The 22,522-nt window shown below is 43.8% G+C and overlaps 1 protein-coding gene across 2 annotated transcripts in view; it reads right to left on the bottom strand.

The window, feature by feature from the left end:
- SPINT1 (serine peptidase inhibitor, Kunitz type 1) overlaps positions 1–22,522 on the bottom strand; it is a 35,732-nt gene that overhangs the window by 5,274 nt on the left and 7,936 nt on the right. Inside the window, exons 2-8 of one of the 2 annotated variants that reach the window (XM_081862556.1) lie at positions 11,374–11,525; positions 6,976–7,111; positions 6,592–6,762; positions 5,203–5,229; positions 4,223–4,348; positions 1,946–1,996; positions 359–529 (exon numbers count right to left, since the gene is read on the bottom strand). In XM_081862556.1, the coding sequence (XP_081718682.1) occupies positions 359–529; positions 1,946–1,996; positions 4,223–4,348; positions 5,203–5,229; positions 6,592–6,762; positions 6,976–7,111; positions 11,374–11,525 (834 nt within the window). The remainder of the gene's footprint in view (positions 1–358; positions 530–1,945; positions 1,997–4,222; positions 4,349–5,202; positions 5,230–6,591; positions 6,763–6,975; positions 7,112–11,373; positions 11,526–22,522) is intronic. The other variant, XM_081862557.1, reaches the window with a different exon arrangement.

Raw genomic sequence — 22,522 nt, 5'->3', positions numbered from 1 at the left:
CAGACAGCTTCTCACATGAATACAGAATGCTACATGGGGTCGAATCAAGAGCATTTAAGCATTCTGTCTTTTAATAGCAACCAGATAGATGCCACAGAGAAAGTTATGATAAGCACCATTATTTGTTAGTTCCCACCATCTAGTACTGAGAAGTATAAATATGTGACCCTCTGGCTGCTAAACAACAATCTGTTAAGCCTATCATGCTAGTACAGACCCAACAGGAGAAGGAGTCTGTGACTCCATATTCTGCTGACCTCTGGCCTGCATGGTGCCAAGAATTTACTCAAAAAACATTTACTAAGGAAAAGATGCCCCACATCTCCTGCCCACCTCTTTAGATCCTTTTTCTACTTACTTGTGACACCTTCGCAAGATTTCATACAGACTTCCTCCTCCTCAAAATTATTCTTGTTGCCTTCACAGCCTCCATAGGTGAAGCGACGGCATTTCTGAGCAAACGGGTTGTAATACCAGCGAGGTATGCTATCGTCACATCTCCCAGTATCTGGCATATCCACACAGTGACCTGCCAAAAAATATTATTGAGATGGTTTTGTATCAGGACATTAGCTAATACCTGATCATCTGATAATAATTATTTAAATTGGCCTACTGCTTTCTTAGCACAACTGCCTTCAAAAACTGACTTTCCCCTTAACCACTTATTGCTTCACTTTATTTCTGTTCTAACTTTTTTTGGCAACTGTAGTCCTGTTTTCCTTAGCCTGACCCCCTCCAGATATTAAGCTACATATCTCATCATGGCTGACAGTTGGCCACGCTAGCTGGGGCCAATGTGTGTTACAGTAATGTAACTGTATCTGAAGGGCACTAGGTTGGGCAAGGCTGGCCCAGGTATTTGAGGATATAAAACAAAACGTACTCATTCAGTGAATGATTCACATTTATGGAATCCTTACCTCACATTGTTAAAAGTTACAATTACATTTTTGCAAAAGTTTCATTGTTTCACAGTAACCAAGAGTTGTAGTCAACTAAGTCCTGCTCAGTGTTAAAGGTAAAGGTAAAGGTAAAGGTACCCCTGCCCGTACGGGCCAGTCGTGTCCGACTCTAGGGTTGCGTGCTCATCTCGCTCTAGAGGCCGTGAGCCGGCGCCGTCCGAAGACACTTCCGGGTCACGTGGCCAGCGTGACGAAGCTGCAGCTGGCGAGCCAGCACCAGCGCAGCACATGGAAACGCCGTTTACCTTCCCGCTATAAAGCGGTACCTATTTATCTACTTGCACTTAGGGGTGTTTTCAAACTGCTAGGTGGGCAGGAGCTGGGACCGAACGATGGGAGCTCACCCCGCCGCAGGGATTCGAACCGCCGACCATACGATCGGCAAGTCCTAGGCACTGAGGTTTTACCCACAGCGCCACCCGCGTCCCCTGCTCAGTGTTAGACCTATTGAAATTAATGAGCCTAAATTAGTCATGCCCATTCATTTCAATGGGTCTACCCTGGGCAGAACTAGCATTGGAGAAAACATGGGTGCGGTCATACTTTATATGCCAGAATAAATTTGTTACTCTTTAAGGTGCCAAACAACTTTTGCTGGTTTTTCAAACCAGTTGAAGATGAAGATATACTTTTGTTGTTTGAATAAAAAATAATGCATTTAAAATACTTGAACACTACTTGACCAGTGAACTGATCACATCTTCATTGACTGGGAAAATGCCTAACTTTAGTGTTCATCAAAATGATGCATATACTAAGGAGCTGAGAAGTGCTACTGTTCCTTTGCAGGAAAGCCTTTGGTACAGTTTATTCTTTTAATTTGAGCAAGGTAACTGCAATCCATCTCCAATCCTTCTGGAACAGTCACCCTTTCCAACCCCAATTACACTTGGAGAGATGCAAATGTAAGTAATCAAATTGGTTATTAGCACATTCATCCAAAGTAGAGTCCACTCCACAGGCATTCAGGATATACTTACTTTGGCTGGTGGTAACATTGATATTACGTAATCGATTGAACCCTTGCACATCTGCAAGAAACACAAAGGGGGAGGGGATAGTTCACATAATGGTTCTTTTGGTGTGATGACAGTGCAAAGAATCAGCATAAAGTCAGAAACGCCCTGACCTCTTATTTAAATAGTTTCTCCCTGTTGTTTTGTTAGTAGTTCTCTGATCTTCCCCATTCACCTCCTTATTTGTTTCTGTTATCAACTTTAGACATACTAGACCAGGGGTAGGCAACCTAAGGCCCGGTGGCCGGATGAGGCCTAATTGCCTCCTCAATCCGGCCCACGTGTTTTTACATGAGTAGAATGTGTGCTTTTATTTAACATGCATCTCTGGGTTATTTGTGGGGCATAGGAATTCGTTCATTATTGTTATTATTTTTCAAAATATAGTCAGGCCCACCACATGGTCTGAAGGAAGGTGGACCGGCCCACGGCTGAAAAAGGCTGCTGACCCCTGTACTAGACAGTAATAAGTAGACCCGTATGTATGGCCTACTTTAAAAACAAAACACCACAATAACATTTTTGTGTTTATTTAACTGAAAAGCAAGAAAAGCTGAAATAAAACTAACTCTGGGAAATGGAACAGATTTGTATGTTCTCATTTTGCAAAATGTATCTGGCAATTTTTAAAGTATTAAACCTTTTGGCTGGAAGATTTCCTCTCTGGTTTCTGAGATTTTAGTAGATGTTGCCCACATACTTTTCAACAGCAACTATGAGTGCTGTTGCTTCTGTAGCCCAAACAGTACCACCCACAAGAGGGAGGTATCAGCAGGCTTAGGGAAAAACCCAAGGTTTGCAAGACATTGTGTTAAACAAAACAGAACAATACACAAAAAGTGTGTGTGTGAGAGAAAGAGAGAAAGAGAGAATTCAATAAAGACTGAGTATGCTCCGTGGCCACAGAATGCTGATGATTTTTGAGGTGTGTACATGTGTAGAATACAGAAAACTGGAGCACAGAAAAACTAAATGGAATGGCTGGAATCCTGAGCAGTGTACTCTACACAGCAACATTTAATGAACAAGAAATGAAAAATCAGTGAAAGCTGGTATTATTCTTATATTTATTAGCTGCCCTTTATCACCTAATTATCACCTTTTGCACCTATTATGCAAGAAATTTAAAAAACCCCACCTCCAAATGCAAAACATGTTCTCAATAAGCCACATTTTGCAGTCCTGTGAAATTGCAACGGACACTTTGACCAGAAATACAAACAAGAGCAATGGGAACATTCGCAAAGGGAAATGCAGGACGTTGCCATTAAAAGCTAGTTCACACATGCCAGCTGGCTGCTTCTACTGTGCACACATGTGCACACACATGCATACTAGCTCATCATAAAATCTCTCCCCACTCAATCCAAATACAGAGTCCTGCGGTACAACATCAGCGCGAACAAGGCAATACACTGATACAATCAGTAGTCTGCAATGATGCTGGCGATTGCAGTGGGTGGAAATATATTGATGGTGCCTCTATTCAGTCCTGTTTGCTTACATTTCTCCACACAAGATCCTGGACTCAATATGAAAGAGAGAGAAAGAGAGAGAGAGAGAGAGAGAGAGAGAGAGAGAGAGAGAGAGAGAGAGAGGAGGGTTCATGTAAAAGTGTATGGAGGGGAGAGAAATGCCTGCTTTGCACGAGTGAACCAGTCCTTACGCATTTTTAGATTTCAGAGGGGACTGTGAAATCTGTATGGGACCTGAATAAAATGAAGTAAGGCATGATCCATCTTTGGTGATGAAAGAGAGGGAGAGAGAAGACTACCATTCTGCCCTTTCTAGCTTCAGTTCTGTGAACTTGTGGAAACGGTTCAAGCAGAAGAGATAGTAGATTTGATAGTAGCTTCAGTGGTCTGTCCCAAAATTGTACAGAGACAAAAAATGAGAAGAGAACATGACTTCCTCTCCTGGAAGGACCATGTTTGCCATCAGAGGGTGGCTGCTTCCACCTGCCATGGCCCACCCTCAAGTATCTCTCTAAGGGAGGATGTGCCAGGAAAACAGCTAGAGTGTTTCTGGCCTTTTGACTCCAGATATAAAAGTTACTGGAGGTGGAGGGGGGGAGAGGATGCTACTTCTGGAGTGTTGAATAGCCGTGGCCCTCCATAATCTTGGGCAGATGTTTTTCAGGGCACTTTATTCCTTTCCCTGGAGATGCCAAGGCCTGGGTTCTTTTGCATGTGTGGTATGATTATGCCCATTTTCAAAGACGTCACAGCAACACCTACTTACATGAATCACATAACTTCTCGTCTGACCCATCTGAACAATCTGCAGTTTCATCACATTCCAGGAAGCTGTCAATACAGCAGCCATCGTCACATTTGAAAGAGTAGGGCAGGCAGTTTTCATTGCACACTATAGGGGAAATATAAACCAGACCTTTTGGTTCTCAGCAAAGACAGTGCCCCCTTCCGGACGGGGACATTTGCTTCAGATCAATCATCCTTAGGGCAGACCAGGACTAAAGATTGTGCCAGTGAGAGCAGTAAAGACAAGAGCTTCGCCATGCCAAGAAAGCTACCTCTTTGCAACGCTGCAAGCACAGAGGCAAGAGACCAGTCACCAGTATTTGTCACTGAGCCTGAAGTCAGCCAGAAAGTGAGAAAGGGTGGAGCCATGCAGATATACAGGCAGAACCCGCAAAGCAAACTTTGGCTTAGGGAGAAGGCACAAAAGTGTTGCAATGTGCTGTGACAGGCCACGGTTTGGCTTAATGTATCGTCAAAATCTGGGCTCGTGGTTAAGTTCTCTCCTCGCTAACCATGAACTGTAACCAAGGTGTGTTACTGCTCACAGCTCATGGTTAGTGAGGAGAGAACTTGACTCAGGGACAGACTGTGGTTTTTCAAATTTCAGCGACGTCATGCGCAAGGTCTAATTTCAGCACCCCCAGCTTGTCTCTCACCTTCCGTTCTGCTCAATTTATGACATCGTAGTTGTGACGCTTTGTGGCGCCCCCTAGCCCCAGCACCCAGTGCGGCAGAACCAGTCCTGCTGCCCTAAATCCACCTCTGCTTAACTGCGAGCCCACCTGCAGGCAGAATGTTAAGCCAATCCTTGGCTCAGCTGAGTACAGCATGGCAACAGAAAGCACCAGGGAAGAGCAGAGTGGCTGCAGGTTCCACTCTAGGAATCTGCACATGTGGGCCATCTCCTAAGCCCAGACTTGGCTTAGTGTTCTGGACAAACCAGGCCACTGAAATGCTTACCTGGCTCATTTCGCTTTTCAACAGCACCTAGAGAGAAAGAAAGAGATTAGGAGGGAGGGAGATTGCTGTTTTTCAGAAAATTACATGCAAGTCATTGGATCTCATCTAAAAATTCAGACAAAACAATAATGCTTTATCTGTTAAAACATTTCCCCTCCTTTTAAATGCTGGCATGCACACAATTCATTTCCAGCTACACTACTGTGTTGGAGGGGCCACAGGAGAAAAAGAGTTTTTTTAATGTGGTTTCCCAACAACACCCTTCTAGAATTAGTGAAACAGCTGTCAGTCATTCCCGATTCCAAAACCTAGCTAGCTTTTAGCAAAGTACAAAAAGTCACAGGTTACAGAGACTCAGTGAACTCACTGCATTTAAAGCTATTAAGATTCAGCTCTGCCAAGTATGGGAAAGAAGTATGGGAAAGAACATGACTTGTGTGTTGCAAAACTCAGCATTCCGAGGTTATGTCCTGAAAGGATTGCAAGCAGTTTGACCACAAAATTGAACATGAATTTCCCCAAGGAAGTGATTTATCAGGTACCAGGCCTGTTGGCAGACCGACTCTGTGTTATTGGCCTCTACAGCCATAGCAGACACTGTAACTCTCCAGCAGTTTGACTTTACCCCCCAATGGCACACTCTTCCATTGTCTGAAGGAGCATCTCCACCCCCATCTTTCTACCCGGACACTGAGGTCCAGCGCCAAGGGCCTTCTGGCGGTTCCCTCACTGCGAGAAGCCAAGTTACAGGGAACCAGGCAGAGGGCCTTCTCGGTAGTGGCACCCGCCCTGTGGAACGCCCTCCCACCAGATGTCAAAGAGAACAACAATTACCAGACTTTTAGAAGACATCTGAAGGCAGCCCTGTTTAGGGAAGCTTTTAATGTCTGATGTATTAGAGTATTTTAATTTTTTTTTTTTTTGGAAGCCGCCCAGAGTGGCTGGGGAATAAATAATAAATTATTATTATTATTATTGTCTCTCAAGACAGACGGATGCCAACAATGTTCAATTTTTAACTGAATGCATTTCTCTCATGTGATGATGAGCTCTGACTAGAGAGATGGGAAAAATTCCATGTTGCTTGCCTAGAATTGCTGGTCCTCATCAATCTTTAAAATAAATGCTTTGCAGGAACTGCCACAATTTATGATCAGTTCAGCATTAAAGATGTTGGAACAAGTCCCAGGCTAATTATTGCTTCCAAATTTATGGAGATTTTTAATCTCCCCTCAAAAAGCCTGAGCACATCACATCGAGACTTGGTAGATGGGTTCTTCCTCCACCTCTTCAAAAATTAATTCTCAGTGGCATCTATCAAATGACAAATGTTTTCTCACTTGAATCTCTGAAATCCAGAAAGAAGGGATTTTCTCAAAGGAGACCAACCTTGGACATTCTTGCAGGCAAGTTTACATTCTTCTTCTCGTATGTAATTGTTCTTGTTGGGTTTGCAACCCCCAAACGTGAATTCCTGACACTGCTGAGTTTCTGGATTGTAGTACCAGCGAGGAAAGCTAGCCCGGCAACGTCCAACCTTATAAGGAGCCAAGCAGTGCTCTAGAAGAAACACACACAATAAGTATCAGAGAAGACACTGGTTAGGAAGCACTGGTTAGGTTTAGGTTTAGCTTATTCCCCTGATCTTACAATATTACTAGTTGGAAGGTCCCAGCATGTGACACTGTTCCCCAGTGTGTCCCTAAGACTAGTATCAGCCGGGGTTCCAGTTCTAGACTCTATCTTTGAAAGGTACAGCTAGCAATGACCCACCTACAGTCTGCTCAGCATTTAGCACAGTGACAGTGATGTTGGTAGAGCCCTTCTGTCCAGAAGTATCCGTCACAGTCAGCTGGAAGATGTAAGTCCCTTCTTGCAGGTTGGTGAGCACCACATGATCTGTCTCTTTCTGAAGATGCAAAATGTAAAGAAGGGAGGTCCTTTCAGAAGGCATGATAACATAAGCTATAGCAAGAGCTTCAGCATTCTCTCATCTTGGTTCAAGAAATGTAATGGTGGTGGGTGTTTTTCAGAGTTGCCACAGAACTTCACCTAAAGCAGGCATCCCCAAATTTGGCCCTCCAGCTGTTTTGGGACTACAACTCCCACCATCCCTAGCTAACAGGACCAGTGGTCAGGGATGATGGGAGTTGTAGTCCCCAAAAAGCCGTAGGCCCGAGTTTGGGGATGCCTGACCTAAAGTCAGGATGGAGTACTTGCCCCCCCCACCACACCAGTGCTGCTGGACTACAACTCCCATCATCCCTGGTCAATGGCTATGTTTTGGAAATGATGGGAGCTGGAGTCCAGCATCATCTCGAAATGCCATGGGTTCCACATCCATGACCTAAAGCATCAAGGCAAATTTGGAGGTTCCCGACTCTGGCAAATTTTGAGGGACGTTTTTCAATGTCCATACACTGATACACTGAGACCCAAGGACAATTGGGACTGCCCCACAGGACATTTCAAACAATGGATCCCAGCACTGGAAATGTTTTAGTAGACCAGTCTTGCAGGAACACCACAACAAAATGTTACAGAACACACAGTATTATTAGGATAACTGTGATAGTAGTAATAAAGCCTTTGAAAAAGTCACAAGGACCTCCAATCAAAGCTGTCCCTTCCTGATGACATCAACTAGAAGGACCAAAGACTAAAACTTTCTACTACAAAGAGTAGAAGGAAGTCATGTTGGCTGTAAGAAAAGATCTGAAAGCCATATTAGGGCAATACCTTTATTACGCCAACCAAAATGCCACACAGTGATACAGTTGAGTGGCCTAAGGAGAAAGAGACAGAACTTTGTAAAAGCTATTTGTACTTGCAGAGATGGGGCATCTGCTATTATGTGTTTTTCGCTCCTAGGAAGAAAGGCCACACTTGCCAGATGTAGACACAGATGGCTTTGAACATCAGCCAACTCTCCTACCTCCCCATCCCTCAACTTTCTTTTTTAAAAAAACCAATGTAACCTGATTTAGAGTTCAAGGCAACCTTGGAAAAGCTTTTCAAAATTGTGTTTAGAAGCCATACATTGGTTCTGAAAAAACACACACCAAGCCTTAAACACTGCAAGATATGAACACAGACTCAGATACCATGATGGCACTGTAACCTGGCACCTCACATTTGTCCAACATAAAATGAGTGCTTTATATTCACTCTTGCGTCATGAAGTAGACAATAACAATTTATGGGGCATGTAGATGGCATGGCATTATACAACAATTTAGAGCAGGAAGCAAAGGCACTGGACATAATAAGGTTGCCAGACTAGTCCCACAAGCTAGAATTTACATTTGACCTCAGGTGACCCACAAGGGAAGCTAGCAACCTCTAGTCTGGGATCAAGTTTCTCCCTTTCCCATCTCCCCTGAAGCAGAAAACTCAAATTTCCTTGTCCTGTTTGAAATCTGCATCTTCTTGTTTTGTTTGAATCCATTTTTGTAGCCAAGACTCCATTTTCCTGGTAGCTTGTGGCTTAGCAAAACCATGAAATCTCACTATCCCTGCCTAGTTTAAAAAAACCACACACAAACACCATTTTTAGATTGGAAGTGTGAAAAACTTGTACCTTGGTATACTGAAAGAGTGCACCATTAATCTCTGAAGACAAGTACCATAAGCAATGATTGAAGGAAGTTGGCTAGGTGTATGTACAACTGACTAAATTTAATCTTGAAGTCAGTAGAAGAATGAAACTACTAATCACAAATAAATAAAAGAGGATGCTGGTGGATAGCTAACAAACAGAATAATTAGTCAAAGATTAATAATGAAAGACAGAGCAGAATAAGGTAAAGGTACCCCTGCCTGTATGGGCCAGTTGTGTCCGACTCTAGGGTTGTGCGCCCATCTCACTTAAGAGGCCGGGGGCCAGCGCTGTCCGGAGACACTTCCAGGTCACGTGGCCAGCGTGACGAAGCTGCTCTGGCGAGCCAGCACCAGCGCAGCACACGGAAACGCCGTTTACCTTCCCACTATAAAGCAGTACCTATTTATCTACTTGCACTTAAGAGTGCTTTTGAACTGCTAGGTGGGCAGGAGCTGGGTCCGAAAGACGGGAGCTCACCCCGCTGCGGGGATTCGAACCGCCGACGATGCGATCGGCAAGTCCTAGGCACTGAGGTTTTACCCACAGCGCCACCCGCGTGACGAAAGACAGAGCAGAATAGCTATGCATAATTACATATTTTAATGAGAAGGCTGGGAGGGCTAGTCAAAGGAGCGAAAGGATTCCCAATTGGTTTAGAGTGATGAAAGTGGGTTATAGGAAATTTATTGCAATTATATGATTGGTTAATAGTAATCATGTGTGTAATACGGAAGTGTATAAAAGCTCTATGCCAGGCATGGCCAAACTTTCCCTCCAGCTGTTTTGGGACTACAACTCCCATCATCCCTAGCTAACAGGACCAGTAGTGAGGGATGATGGGAATTGTAGTCCCAAAACAGCTGGAGGGCCAAGTTTGGCCATGCCTGCTCTATGCAATTATACCATGTTACAGTCCTTCACTGATTTTTCATGAAGGCTGCCCCTGCATATGTTTGTACCACATAAAGGCCTAGTTTCACTTGAAGCCTGTCTTTTGAATGGCATTTTTCTTGGGACACCCCCCCCCCAGCCACAGACCCCTCCCTTTCCTTCAAAGCAGTAGTGATTTGTCCCTGTGACTGGTCCTCCCACTTTGTCTCCCTCTCGCATGCAACTGAGGTGGCAACTGCCGGGTCTGATGTGGCTATTGTATACCTCCCCACCAGTGGAAGGTACTTACAGCGCCCATTACGAGCAAGTGATGCTGTCAGGCCCCCGTTTCCCCAGTGAAGGATAGGGCGGCAATTCTTAGATCGAAGCCCGCCTAAATGCTACCGCCTGCCATGTCTCAAAGTCAGCTTGAACACCACTGCATTCTAGGATTGAGGAACACGAGGATATTTACCCAGTCACAATCCCCAAGACACTCCCTTGCCCTGGGAAAAGGTAGTTCACTGCCCATCTCCTTGGGCCAGAAAAGGCAAATAATCTGACCCAGCACTCGTAGTGGCAAAGGACCTGCCTGTTGTTTTTGAACTCATTAAAGATTGCTGAAAGGCAGAATGTCAAACTGCTGGAGCCCTGTCTCCCTTGCAGTCATCACTGGAATCTGCCTAAACTGGATTTACTTACTCAGAAGCAAGCAAGGGATTGTATGTAGCACACATCTAGAATACGCGAACCCAGGACAGGTTCAAGCTTTGAACTGAGGCATGCCTTACATAATCAAACTTACACTAAGTACAGCTTACAGATCTGGCTTTCAGGCAGTCTCTTAATCCAGACACTGACCAGGCTCAGACCTGCTTTGATCTTACGTATAATGTAAGAAAACCATATGCCCTTAGATGATTTTCTGGGATTAATAGTACTGAATGCTAATCTCATTGTCTTTTATCTTTGTGCAAAGTTCAACAATGCCATATCATTAAATATAAAAAAAATGCATTAACCCATCTATTAAGGATTTCAAGGATATAAAAAGGTCATTTAGGTGTTAGAGGGAGAAGGGAGTAAATGAATATCAGATGCAAAGCTGATGGCTATTCTCACAGAGCTTGTTTCTTTGCATAACATCTCCAGTAATTTGCTTAAAGAAAGGAGGCGTATGCTGAGTAACAACTTAATTGAACCATACTGCTGACATCATGACAAAATGATTCACTGGCTCAATTCAGATGATCATATGTTGACTTAATAAGCCAAGACATAAACCACCTTTTTGCCACAGTATGCAGCCCCTTTGCTCCTCTCTTAATAGGAGCCACAATTAAATCAGGGAATTCCTTAATCAACCATAGTTTCCCGTTTCATCCGTACCAAGAAACTATGATTAAAAGCTTCAGAACCAGCCTGAATCTTAAACTATGGCCTATGGTTGAATCATACCTTGATTCTGAAGCTACTAGCCATAGTTTTTTGGTTTGAATGAAATGAAAAACAATGTTTACAAAGAGATTCCCTTGTTTAATCATGGCTGACACAGAAGAAGGAGAGAAGGGGTTTCATGTGCAGGCAGTTCATTCTGTCTCAGCTTATTAAGCAGAGATATGATCACCTGAATGCTGATAAGTGGAGACTGGCAAGCTATTGTGGAAGCAAACCTAAGCCAAACATTTGGCCTTCCTTACCTCCATCACCAGAGAGTCATCGCCAGAGAGAAGAGTCCATTCATAATTCACAATACCATGGTCATCAAAACTTTCTGAACCCCTCAGTGTCACCGGCTCGTTAGGCTGCACTTTCATCTCCATCCATGCACGGGCTACAGGCGGCCGATCATCTGACAAGGGGGAGAAGCAACAACATTTTTATGTATTAATTCAAAATATATCCTGCCAATCTACATAAAACACCATGCGCAGCTAACCAATAATAATATAAACTGAATAAAATCAGTTTTAAAAAATCAGTAAAGCAAAAGGATTAACAAAGGATGACAGAATGCTTGGCTTCAATTCTGAAAAATGAAGGGAACAAACACATGACTAAAATGACATGACAGCTACAAATGCACCCCACAACCTGCAGGAGATTTTTAAAAAATGGATGTCCAAGGATAGGTATCGCTGGTGGTTAAAATGCTACATTAGCAGATTATTTTTAAAAATTAGACATTTTTTCAAAGTGGTAGAAGACAAGTAGCTTTAAGGACAGTAAGGGATGAGGTCAAGTAGCACTTTTGTAGTGTATTGTTGGCTCAGTGGCTGTGGCGCCATCTTGTCAACTTCCTTGCCTGTGCCCATTCTTATATGCAAATAGAAGAATAAACAGGAGAGGCTCATCCAGCAGGGCAAGTGGAGCACTGCTCCACTAACCTCAGTCTGCCTTTATCCAGCCCCCACCTGCCTGTCTTCTTATTTTATAAAGCCCACTGATGGCATTTTTTGTCCTCCTTCCTCTCAGTGTTGCCACTGTACAACTCAGCACAGTGGAGGATGAGGGCAAAACCAGAATCCATCGGCTCTACCTCTCATTGGTTCTGGCTCCACCTGTCACAGGTGTCCATCCAACCTCTACTTAAAAACCTCCAGTGAAAGAGTGGTATTGCTACTTGATCCTACTAACTCAACCAACAGGCCCTTGAGACAGTTGCCGAAGAAGCCAGACTACTGAGGTAATCTTTTACCCCAGAAAGTTCAATCCAGCTTTCCTATCCAATTTATCTTTAGCAATAAGGGCTGTTCATGTGGAGGGAAAGGGCCAAACCTAGTAAGCTGCAGGCAAAGACATCTGACGTCAAATGGAAATATACTGGGAAGTTTCCAGTGACCTTAAACTAGACTGAAGTGCAACCAGTTATGCCAGAGTTTTCAATCAGCTACCTAAACGTCATTACCAAAAGTGGCTGGAACAGCAAGACTTTTTAACAACAGGCAAAGACCAGCAAATGCTCAGGTCACACCCAAAGGATTACAATAGGTTATACCCATGCAAGCACACTGTTCCCATCATTTCCCCAAGGTCGTTTCCCCACATGGATTGCCAATGCGTAGGAAACTGGCAGTGGCTCTCCAAGATCTCAGGCAGTTAAAGGTTTTTCATAGCTTCTGCTACCTGACCCTTTTAACTGGAGATGCAAGGAACTGAATGGATAGAGAGTATCTGCATGGGGTCTCCTCCTAAAACACAGGCATCCTCTGATAAGCCAATGGAAGAAAACTCTCCATTTTATAGCAGGAGATTCTGATGCACCCACACCCATCCTGTTTCAACAACAATATGCATGATGCTGCACTGTGGGTGTGCATTCAGACATATATATGACAGATCAGACACATGCCTCAGATGTTTTCAAATTAGAGCAAACATGACTTAATAAATAAATAGCCCCCTGAGTATGTTTATTATGCCACCTCTTCTCCCCTCAAACTCATTAGATCAGTTTCTCCATAGCGACAGGCTCTTCTCATGTCACAAAGGGAGACAATGTAACATAAAGGTGCTTTACACAGAGGTTCAAACAACATAAGAATCTGGAAGATCAATTATAAAACTCCCCACCATTTTTCTTCATGTATCTCCTTTACCCCATGAAAAGCAATAGGGGTGGGGCGCCGATCACAAAAATAGCCTGCAGGGAAATGATAACTACCTCCTTCCGCAGTGATATATATATTTATATATTACACAGCATTTAAACACAAAACATCCCTTACAAAATAGAAATAGCACGTAACAAAAATAAAAAATTACATTCTGAAAATAATTCTATATAATGTATCTAATTTATGTTTATATATAAAAGTATCACTGACATAAACCGTATGTCTCACAGTGAAGTACTCCTTCCAGAAACATCCCAGAAAGGTTTATAATTGTTCCAGGGAGTACTTCACTGCAAAACAAGTGTGAGCATACTTCCTAATCTCCAGTGCTATTTTTCTAGAAAAAGAGGTGCCAGAACTCGCCATGAACACTTCCCTCGTTCTCTTAGGATGGCTATGGCGCACACCTGAGACATGTCATAAGCTAGTTCCAGTGATTTACACCTGGGGGGGGGGGGAAGCCCTGCTAATCTCCACACTAAAACCAGGGCTAGAAAATATTTCTATCTAAGCTCTAGATAGAGTGTGTGCTTAAGCGATTGCCTGATGTGGGACGTGATAGTGAGATCTTGTCTCTTTCAGAGCACCACTGCTACATGCCCAGGCTGGAAGCCATCATTCATTTGTAACACTGACATTATACCTCTGTAGTTCATGCACACTGCACATAGTTGCTCTGAGTGAGCTTTTGAGAACTGTAGCTGGGTCAGTTTCATTTACTGTAGTACTTTAACCTTCCTCCAAGGTGTTTAAAATAAAATTTTATTCTTGCACTGTTAGCAGCACCTGGGCCCTCCAGCTGAAGTCCTCTACTGCACCTTGCCTTGACCCCCAGGAAGAAGGTGATCTGTTGTGCCAACTCCACCTAGGCCAGGAGGCTGCTCAGGCCAAGCAATTAAAACAGGAAATCTGTTTTTGTTTTCAAGTATCTTGAAGGTTCTTTCCTTTTATTGAAATAGGGAAAAAAATAAAGATCAATATCGGATATATTTTTATCAAGACTAAAACACTAATCTAAATAAAAACGCAGAGCAGAAACAGAAGAAAAAAATGAATGGGGTAAAAGAAAAAGAGGGAAATAGAGAGAAATAGAAAAGAGAACTTCTGATTCTTTATCTGTCAGCTGTATAGAGAGAATTGTTCAACACATGTACTCCAAGACAACACTCAACAAATCCACCTTTTATAAACTAACATTATCTTCAATCCTCAAACCGAGATATCATAAGTACATTTTCTTTTTCATGCAAAAAACCCATGGAAAGTTTCCAATCTTTAGTAAATGTTGACAATGGTTTTTCTCTGATTAAACATGTCAATTTCACTATCTCAGCCAAGTCCAGTAATTCTAACAACCATTCCTCCACTGTAGACAATGATGATTTTTTCCTTCTTTGTGCATGTAAAAGTCTCGATGCTGTGATCATATATTGAAATAAAGTTCCACAGACCTTTTCTAATCATATACCCATAAATCTCAGCAGGCTTGGGAGAACCTCTAGGTTTGCAGAAGTACCAAAAAAAGAGAGAGTCAACCCAGACCATGGCATAACCCCCAAAACAGCTATGGCTCAGCATGCTTAGTGGCCATGAAATGCTTGCTGTCTGAGTGTTGGAAGGGGGGGGAAAATAGGAAACTGAGAGGAGAAGAGGGAATGGGGAAAAAATGTATTTTGACCAGCAAGGAGGACTCCTGTAGGCCTCATCTGTAGCTCAGTTTCAAAACTCCGCAAGCCCTGCTGCACATTGTATTGTGTTGCAGCCATCCCTGGAATCTGCCTCAACACGACTTGCCTACTTTATTCCAGACAAAAGATTTCACTCAAGGTGCACATGAAGAAAAACAAACAAAACTCATACCAATAAAATTCCTATTTGAAAAGAGAAGACAGATTCTAAAGGTGAGTCTGGTCTTTAAGAGATTAAAGCATTCAAGCCTGAGCCATTCACCTTTATAGAGAAAGACAACAAGCACACACAAAACAAAACAAATTCCTTCCAGTAGCACCTTAAAGACCAACTAAGTCAGTTCTAGGTATGAGCTTTCGTGTGCATGCACACTTCTTCAGATACACTGAAACAGAAGTTTCCGATGGACTTCCATTTCATGCGGCTCAATGTGGTGCCTTCCATAGTTCCAGTTACACACAAGCACACACAAACCACACTTGGACCTTTGCTCGACCTGGAACTTTTTTTTTTCCAACACGGAAATTAAATGAACTAAAGGACATATTTGTACTACAGTACAAGCTTAGATCAAGATTTTGGTAGTTGTATAAGTCCAGGGAGGAGTATGTAGAGTCAGTCAGTGGAAATAATAAATGTTATTAGGACCAGTTAATGTCCAAAACAGAAAGCAGTTGTTGCTTTTGTAGCACGAATCAATTCCATGAAAGAGCCCTGGTTTGATCCCAGAACTATAATTCCCAAGGTTGTGTTGGGGAAAGGATCCAAAACAGTTAGACTGGGTAAAATCTGTAGCCAAGACGCCACTGGCAAACCCCTTTACAGATGAGAACATTTGAACCAGCTTGGTTTTTGCTCTGAGATGCAGCAATATTCTGAAGTCTCTGCCTTTTCCAGTTCTGCTATCCAAGATCCTTTTAGCTGGAGATTCAAATTGGGCCTTCTGCATCAACATGTACTCTGCCCCTGGAGATGCAGCCTCTTTCAACACCAGAGTTTCAAAGAAGTCCTTTCTCTCTTTATCATGACCTACACTATACAAAAACAAACCTCACCTCAATACATAATCCTGGTCTAACTTCCTTTATCTGTGAACTTTGATTCAAGTAAGCATTTGCCTATCATAAGCTCAGATCAAAGTTCAGCATCATGAAACTGTCCAGTTGTTCGTTCTTTCTTTAGCACTGTATACATGACAAATACCTTCCGACTCTAAGCACTGCAACTCTGTTTAGTCTGTACCACTTTGGACTTTCAGGGGTTTCGCTTCCCTTGTTTTAAGGCAAACAATATCACATTCTCTTCAGCAAATCCAAAGAAATTCAGCGGCCACATGACACTGAATTTTTGTTGACTGCTGTGAAAGTGATGTTGGCCAGTATGAGTTCTGTGCCATCGCAATGAGTGGCTTTAAGCTTTCCTGCAAAAACACTGGCAAAGATATCAGAACACTTCATATTAATCTAAAGCAGAAGCCAACTATGTCACGGTGAGGGTTAGGGCTGAGCGATATCAGCTTTGCAGCATCGCAGTGTATCACCAGCCAAACGTTGTGGTCTGGCGATATACCGCGATATTGAACAAACAAGCTGCACTGGCTGCGAGGCACTGGGTGAAATTGCCACAGCTCTCACCACAGGAGCCGAGACATTTTCACCCCAGCGCCTAGCGGGCTGGGACAAGGCAGTTTGTACGGCTCAGCTGGGGCACGGGAGGGCTCCCCACCGCCAGTTGAGCCATCCCTGGTGTTCCCCCAGCTTGCAGATGAGCAGGGAGAGCAGTGAGGATCCCTTGCCTGGAGCCAGTGCCAGGCTGGGGGACTCTGAGGGGAGCAGCAACCGCACACTCCTCAGCTGAGCAGTTAAAAGATGCAGTGGGGGGAACGAGCTGTATGGGCGCTTCGTCGGTGTAGCTTTTTTCTCCCTCTGCACAGTATGAGGGTAGAGCAGGGGTCAGCAACCTAAGGCCCATGGGCCACAAGCGGCCCATGGTGGTTGTTTAACCAGCCCATGGACCCCCGCCACCCGCTCAGGGAACCCCGCTTTCTGTTTGGTCAGCTCCTGTGCACCGCGCTAATCTGGCGCAGAGCAGAGCGGGGACCACCTTCCATGACGCTGGCCAGCTTCCCATTGGCTGCAGGAAGCTTCCGCAGCCAATGGGAAGCTGTGCACGCCTCCTCCACCCCAAAAGGAGCATTTGTGCCTGCATGCGCACACACACACACTCCAGCCCACCGCGGCGTCTGTGAGACCGTGAACCGGCCCAAGCCACAAAAACTTTGCAGGCCCCTCGGGTAGAGCAACACTCACTAGAGGAAGTCGCTAGCAGAGGGACTCAGGAGCAGTGGCAGTTTCACCAGCGATATACTGGTGAGTGAAGCCGACATAGCGGTCTGCTCCTCATACTGGTCCTGGACTATACAGTGGTACCTTGGGTTAAGAACTTAATTCGTTCCAGAGGTCTGTACTTAACCTGAAACTGTTCTTAACCTGAAGACCACTTTAGCTAATGGGGCCTCCTGCTGCCGCAGCGCCGCTACTGCACGATTTCTGTTCTCATCCTGAAGCAAAGTTCTTAACCAGAGGTACTATTTCTGGGTTAGCGGAGTCTGTAACCTGAAGCGTATGTAACCCGAGGTACCACTGTATATTGATATATTGCCCAAGCCTAGTGAGTGTTGCTAAATCAAAATTAAATCCAGGATTCACACTTTTGTCCAGCAACATTCACACTTGCTACCAATGGGTGCAAGCAATCAAAAGGAAAGAGGAATTTCTGTGTCCCACCATTTATTCTTCTGGTAAATGTGAAGGGGCTAAAGTACTTTACAACAACCCTGCAAGGTAGGTTAGGCTGGATGGCAAAGTCTGTTGGGAAAACAAACGGCAAATTGCTGGGCTCCACTGCAAAAACACCTTGGAAGGAAATCCCCATCTCTCTCAATAAAAGCCACTTCCCTGCATGCAAGTGCCTAGGATCAAAGTCCAAAAGTCACCAGCAGTTGATTCTGGGGTGGTGACAGTTCTGGAGACACTTCTTCCCACCCAATAAACTGAAAAACCGGAGGCAGGCTGTGTTTGCAAGTATTTCACAGTATTAGGAGAAGGTGCTGTTCTAAACATAGGCAAAAGTTTGAGGAGGTTATTATTCCACTCCCACTGAACTGGTTTGCCTAGACCCAGAATAAACCTATGAAGTCATAACTTAAATAGCAGGCTCTAGATTGTTGCCAGTAAACATCTTTGGGTCCTGCCCTTCCACATAAGGAAAACACAGGATTCCCATTTTATGAAGAAAACAGAACGAGCACAGCAGCATCGCTAAAGAGTCAAACAGCAGGCACTCAAGAATACAGTTTATGAAGAACAGCATTATTCCTTAATTCTTAGCAGCCAAAACAATCCTTAACAAAAACAATCCTAAACAGCCAAAACAAGTGGCAAGAGCTGAGGGGGCGCCAGAATTGCTCAAGAATTACAAACAAGGAGAAGAGTCTTTGGCATATTATTCCATCTAAAGATTCCAGACAAAATGCTTTTATTTCTATTTTTGCTCAGCTTCAGCACAATCATATATCATCTTCTTTTGACTTTTTTTTTAAAGCGGTCAGCAAACAAGTACGCAAATACCCATCTATTCCTAAAAGCAGTTTTCTCATTTGAGCAGAAAGTGTTTAGGCACATAGAATCATAGATTCATAGAGTTGGAAGGGACCCTGAGGATCATCTATTCCAACCCTCTACAATGCAGGAATATTCAGTTGTCCCATACGGGGACCAAACATGCAACCTTGCCATTATCAGCACCATGCTCTAACTACCAACTGAGCTAATGCCTCCCCCCCTTTTTTCACCCCAGAGCTGTTTTTGCACATCTGAGTGTATATTCCATTTTTATTCTGGTATATAAAATCTTATGTGTGCTGATCAAAAGAATCATCATAGATCTTTCACCTGCACCACAAGAGAGGGAAGAGGGCTAATCTCAATGAAGGAAGCAAATCTATTTCAGTAGGGAAGGGGAGCCTATGGGCTTTCCAGAGGATGTTGGATTCCAACTCCCATCAGCCCCAGCCAGAATGGTGATGAGGGATGAAGGGAGTTCTAGTCCAACAATCTCTGGAGGGGCCACAGGTTCCTCACTCTGTTGTGTGGGATGGAACAGAGCTTCTACAGAAATTAACAGGCCACCCATGTGAGCCAAGGCACATATCGAGCTTGGGCTGTTGGATAAGGAAGAGCATGGCAATGTTACGTTGCAACCTCAGTTGCGTTTGCTGTGGTTGCATTTGACAGCTAACAAATAAAAACCAATGTGACCGTATTGGCAGTGCTTGGTGAGCTGATCATCACGAGGCTGTACAAGAGGGTGAAGTTTGCCACCATAACTGGGCAAGGCTCTGGAGAAATCATACTGGAATTATACTGGACATACCAGTTGGGGCATTTGGCCTACAGGATGACAAAGAGGAAGTAGCATGGCCCAACTGCCCATCCTTATTTTGACATTATGGAATTTGCCCATTATTACCCTTCATGTTCCGCCAGACTAACACTTTGGGAAGCGGCATGTACCAATTCTTAGAAATTATCTCTAAGGTACTCTTTAGGGCTCCAAAAGCTTTGCAGTCATGATCAGATTTATCCTAGCAGCAGCCCTGTTCCCATTTTATTGATGGGGAACTGAGGGTGCAAGAAAGGAACCCTGCCCCGATGAATTTCTGAAGTCAGCTCCCACAGGTCTCAATCCAACCCAATGATCCACCAGCACAGAGGAGAGGATCTGTGGCCCTCCAGATGTTGGACACCAGCCCCCATCACCAGCAGCAGCCAACATCGCCAATGGTCATAGATGATGACTATTGCAGCACCTAGAGGGCTACAGGTTTCCATCCCTACTCTGGGAGCACAGTCATCTCTGTAAGTGACTGTGGAGGTCAATTCTGGACCCACACGTCCTTCCACAGTGGGGACATTGGTTCCCTGCAACATGACCAATGGTCATGGACGGTGACTACTGCAGCCCAGCAGCATCTAGAGGGCTACACATTTCCATCCCTACTCTAGGAGCACAGTACCATCTGGAGAACACATAAAAACAGAGAATCGTAGAGTTGGAAGGGACCCAAGCGTCATCTAGTCCAACCCCCTGCAATACAGCAATCTCTTGGCCAACGTGGGGCTTGAACCCATGACTCTGGGATTACAAGTCTTGTGCTCTACTGACTGAGCTATCCTTCAGGTCATGCTTGATTTATATTCTGGCCTAGCCTCCTCCATTACCCATGTAGCTTATTTACTACTGCAATTCTGACCGCTATATTGCTCTTTGGGCCAATAACGTGAGAGCTAGGCACACATTACTTATGCACTGCATGAGACATGCTGCTGAGGTGCAAAGCTGCTAAACCAGTGTTTCTCAAACTGGGGTCTCCAGCTGTTGTTGGACTACAGCTCCCATCATCTTTGACCACTGGTCCTGCTAGCTAGGGATTATGGGAATTGGAAACTATGGAGACCCAAGTTTGAGAAACACTGTGCTAAACTGTATCATTTGAACAGTCAACTCTCCTACATTTTTGCTGTCCCCTCTCCCTTTTTGACTCTACATATCCCTTCACATTTACACTAACCTAAACACATCCAGAGAAAAAGCTTGGAGAACTGATCAAGCGAAGTAGACAACATGTATATCTGACTTGTTCCTCTTGAGACTGCATGCAGGGTTCATTAGAACCGGGATGCTATTCTACACATTCTCGGCGGTCTCTATTCCTTACTCTTTGGGTGGGGTCATATGCATTGCCTAAGTCAGACAACCACACAGCCTTGCCTGCCAAAATTAATTTTAATGATATGTACAGACTGGAGGCAAACTTCTGTGTTTTGTCTCTTACATTCCCTCCAGCGCAGCAGAAGTCTCAGGCAGGTCATGGAGAGAAAGTGACGTAAACGAAAAAGTATCTGCCAGGTAGGTAAGTCACCTCACTGCTCAGGGGCTTTGTTAATCCGGTCTCCTAGAAACACACCTATAGTAACCTCACTCTTCCTGTGCACCCAACGGAAATGATGCACTCACTTGTCCTGTTCGAACAAGCCTTCCATTCCCCACGGGATTCCCCACCTCCTGACCTAGTTCATATGTCATAGCTACAGAATATATTTGTTTTCTGGCTCAGATCCCACCACCATTCCTTGTCAGTGGCTTCAATTGTATTTTGTTTTCAAATATCTCAATCCCACAAATCAGCCCCCAGCAATCATAAACATCCAGAGGTTTTTTAAGCCACACACAAAAACAAAGCGGGAAAGAAGCAAATTAAAGCTGGAGTAGACAAAAGAATAAGCGTTTAGCTTATCTCCAAAAGCCCATCTGGATAGAATTTACAATCCTGGGTAAAAATGAAGAACAGGCACCAAGCAAACCTTCCCAGAAAGGCATTCCATAATCTGGAGATGCCAGGAGGCATCTATGATAGTCATTCAGAGAAGGCGCCTCAGAATATGCCCTCAACACAAGGAGAAGTTTGTACAGGAGAAAGCCAAATTGGTATTACTGCGTACAGTCTCCAACTCATTCAAATTTTGCGAGCTACGTAGTTTATTGTTCACCAATCTTCCCATCTCCTGGCTTGAAACAGTTTTTCAGCCCCCTTATAATAATTGGGTGGTGGAGGTTAAACTTCAATAACGTCAACTTTTTTTCTAACACACACACACAAACATATATATGTTTCAGTATACTGACAGGGTCTATTTACACAAACATCTACATTCCTTACTTTTTTGGGAACTGCCCCCACTAACAGATAAAGCATTAAATTTGCTTTGGTTACTATTGAGAAATCCTGCAGCAATTTTGAACAGGGAAATGTGTAATGAGTGCAAGGCAAATTGCTCTCACAGCCTTCAAAACCATCCACGCCCATGTATTTGCCATGCCTAGCATAAAGTATAGAAAGTAGGAAACTAGTGTTTTCATATACTGTATATATATCATCCACTACAACAGCTACATTTTTTAAAAATGTGGTGGATTGTTCAGGAACATCAGAAGAGAGTGCTGGATCAGGCCCACCTAGTCCGACATCCTGTTCTCACAGCAGATAACAAGATGCCTATGAAAAGCCCACAAATAAGACCTGTTATTGATGGCATCATGCACACACGACAAAACCTTTCAAAAATACCCGACATCACTATCATGTTATCCTCCTCTTTCCAGTAACAGAAAAGCATGAACATTCCGAACAGAAGAAGAAGCAAAAATAAAAGGTCTTCCTAGCTGTACCAAGACCTCCTTTTTAATGTTTTATTTATGCTTTTACAGTAAATTGGTACATCCAACTGGTAAATTGGAGCTGAGACCTCCTATACAAACATAGGAAGTTGCCTTACATCAGATCAAACCTTTGCCCATTGATCTTTCTAGCCCAGCTTTGATCACCTCCATGCCATATATTTAAAGACGGAGCTGTTCCACCAGGCCTTTGGGCAGGATGCAGTTTGTTTGTTTGTTTGTTTGTTTGTTTTTTAATAATAAT

Source organism: Podarcis erhardii (genome assembly GCF_964252035.2).
Source record: "Podarcis erhardii genome assembly, chromosome: 1".
Classification (NCBI taxonomy): domain Eukaryota; kingdom Metazoa; phylum Chordata; class Lepidosauria; order Squamata; family Lacertidae; genus Podarcis; species Podarcis erhardii.
The sequence above is the reverse complement of the archived record's forward strand: the minus strand, read 5'-3'. Positions and strand labels throughout refer to the sequence as shown.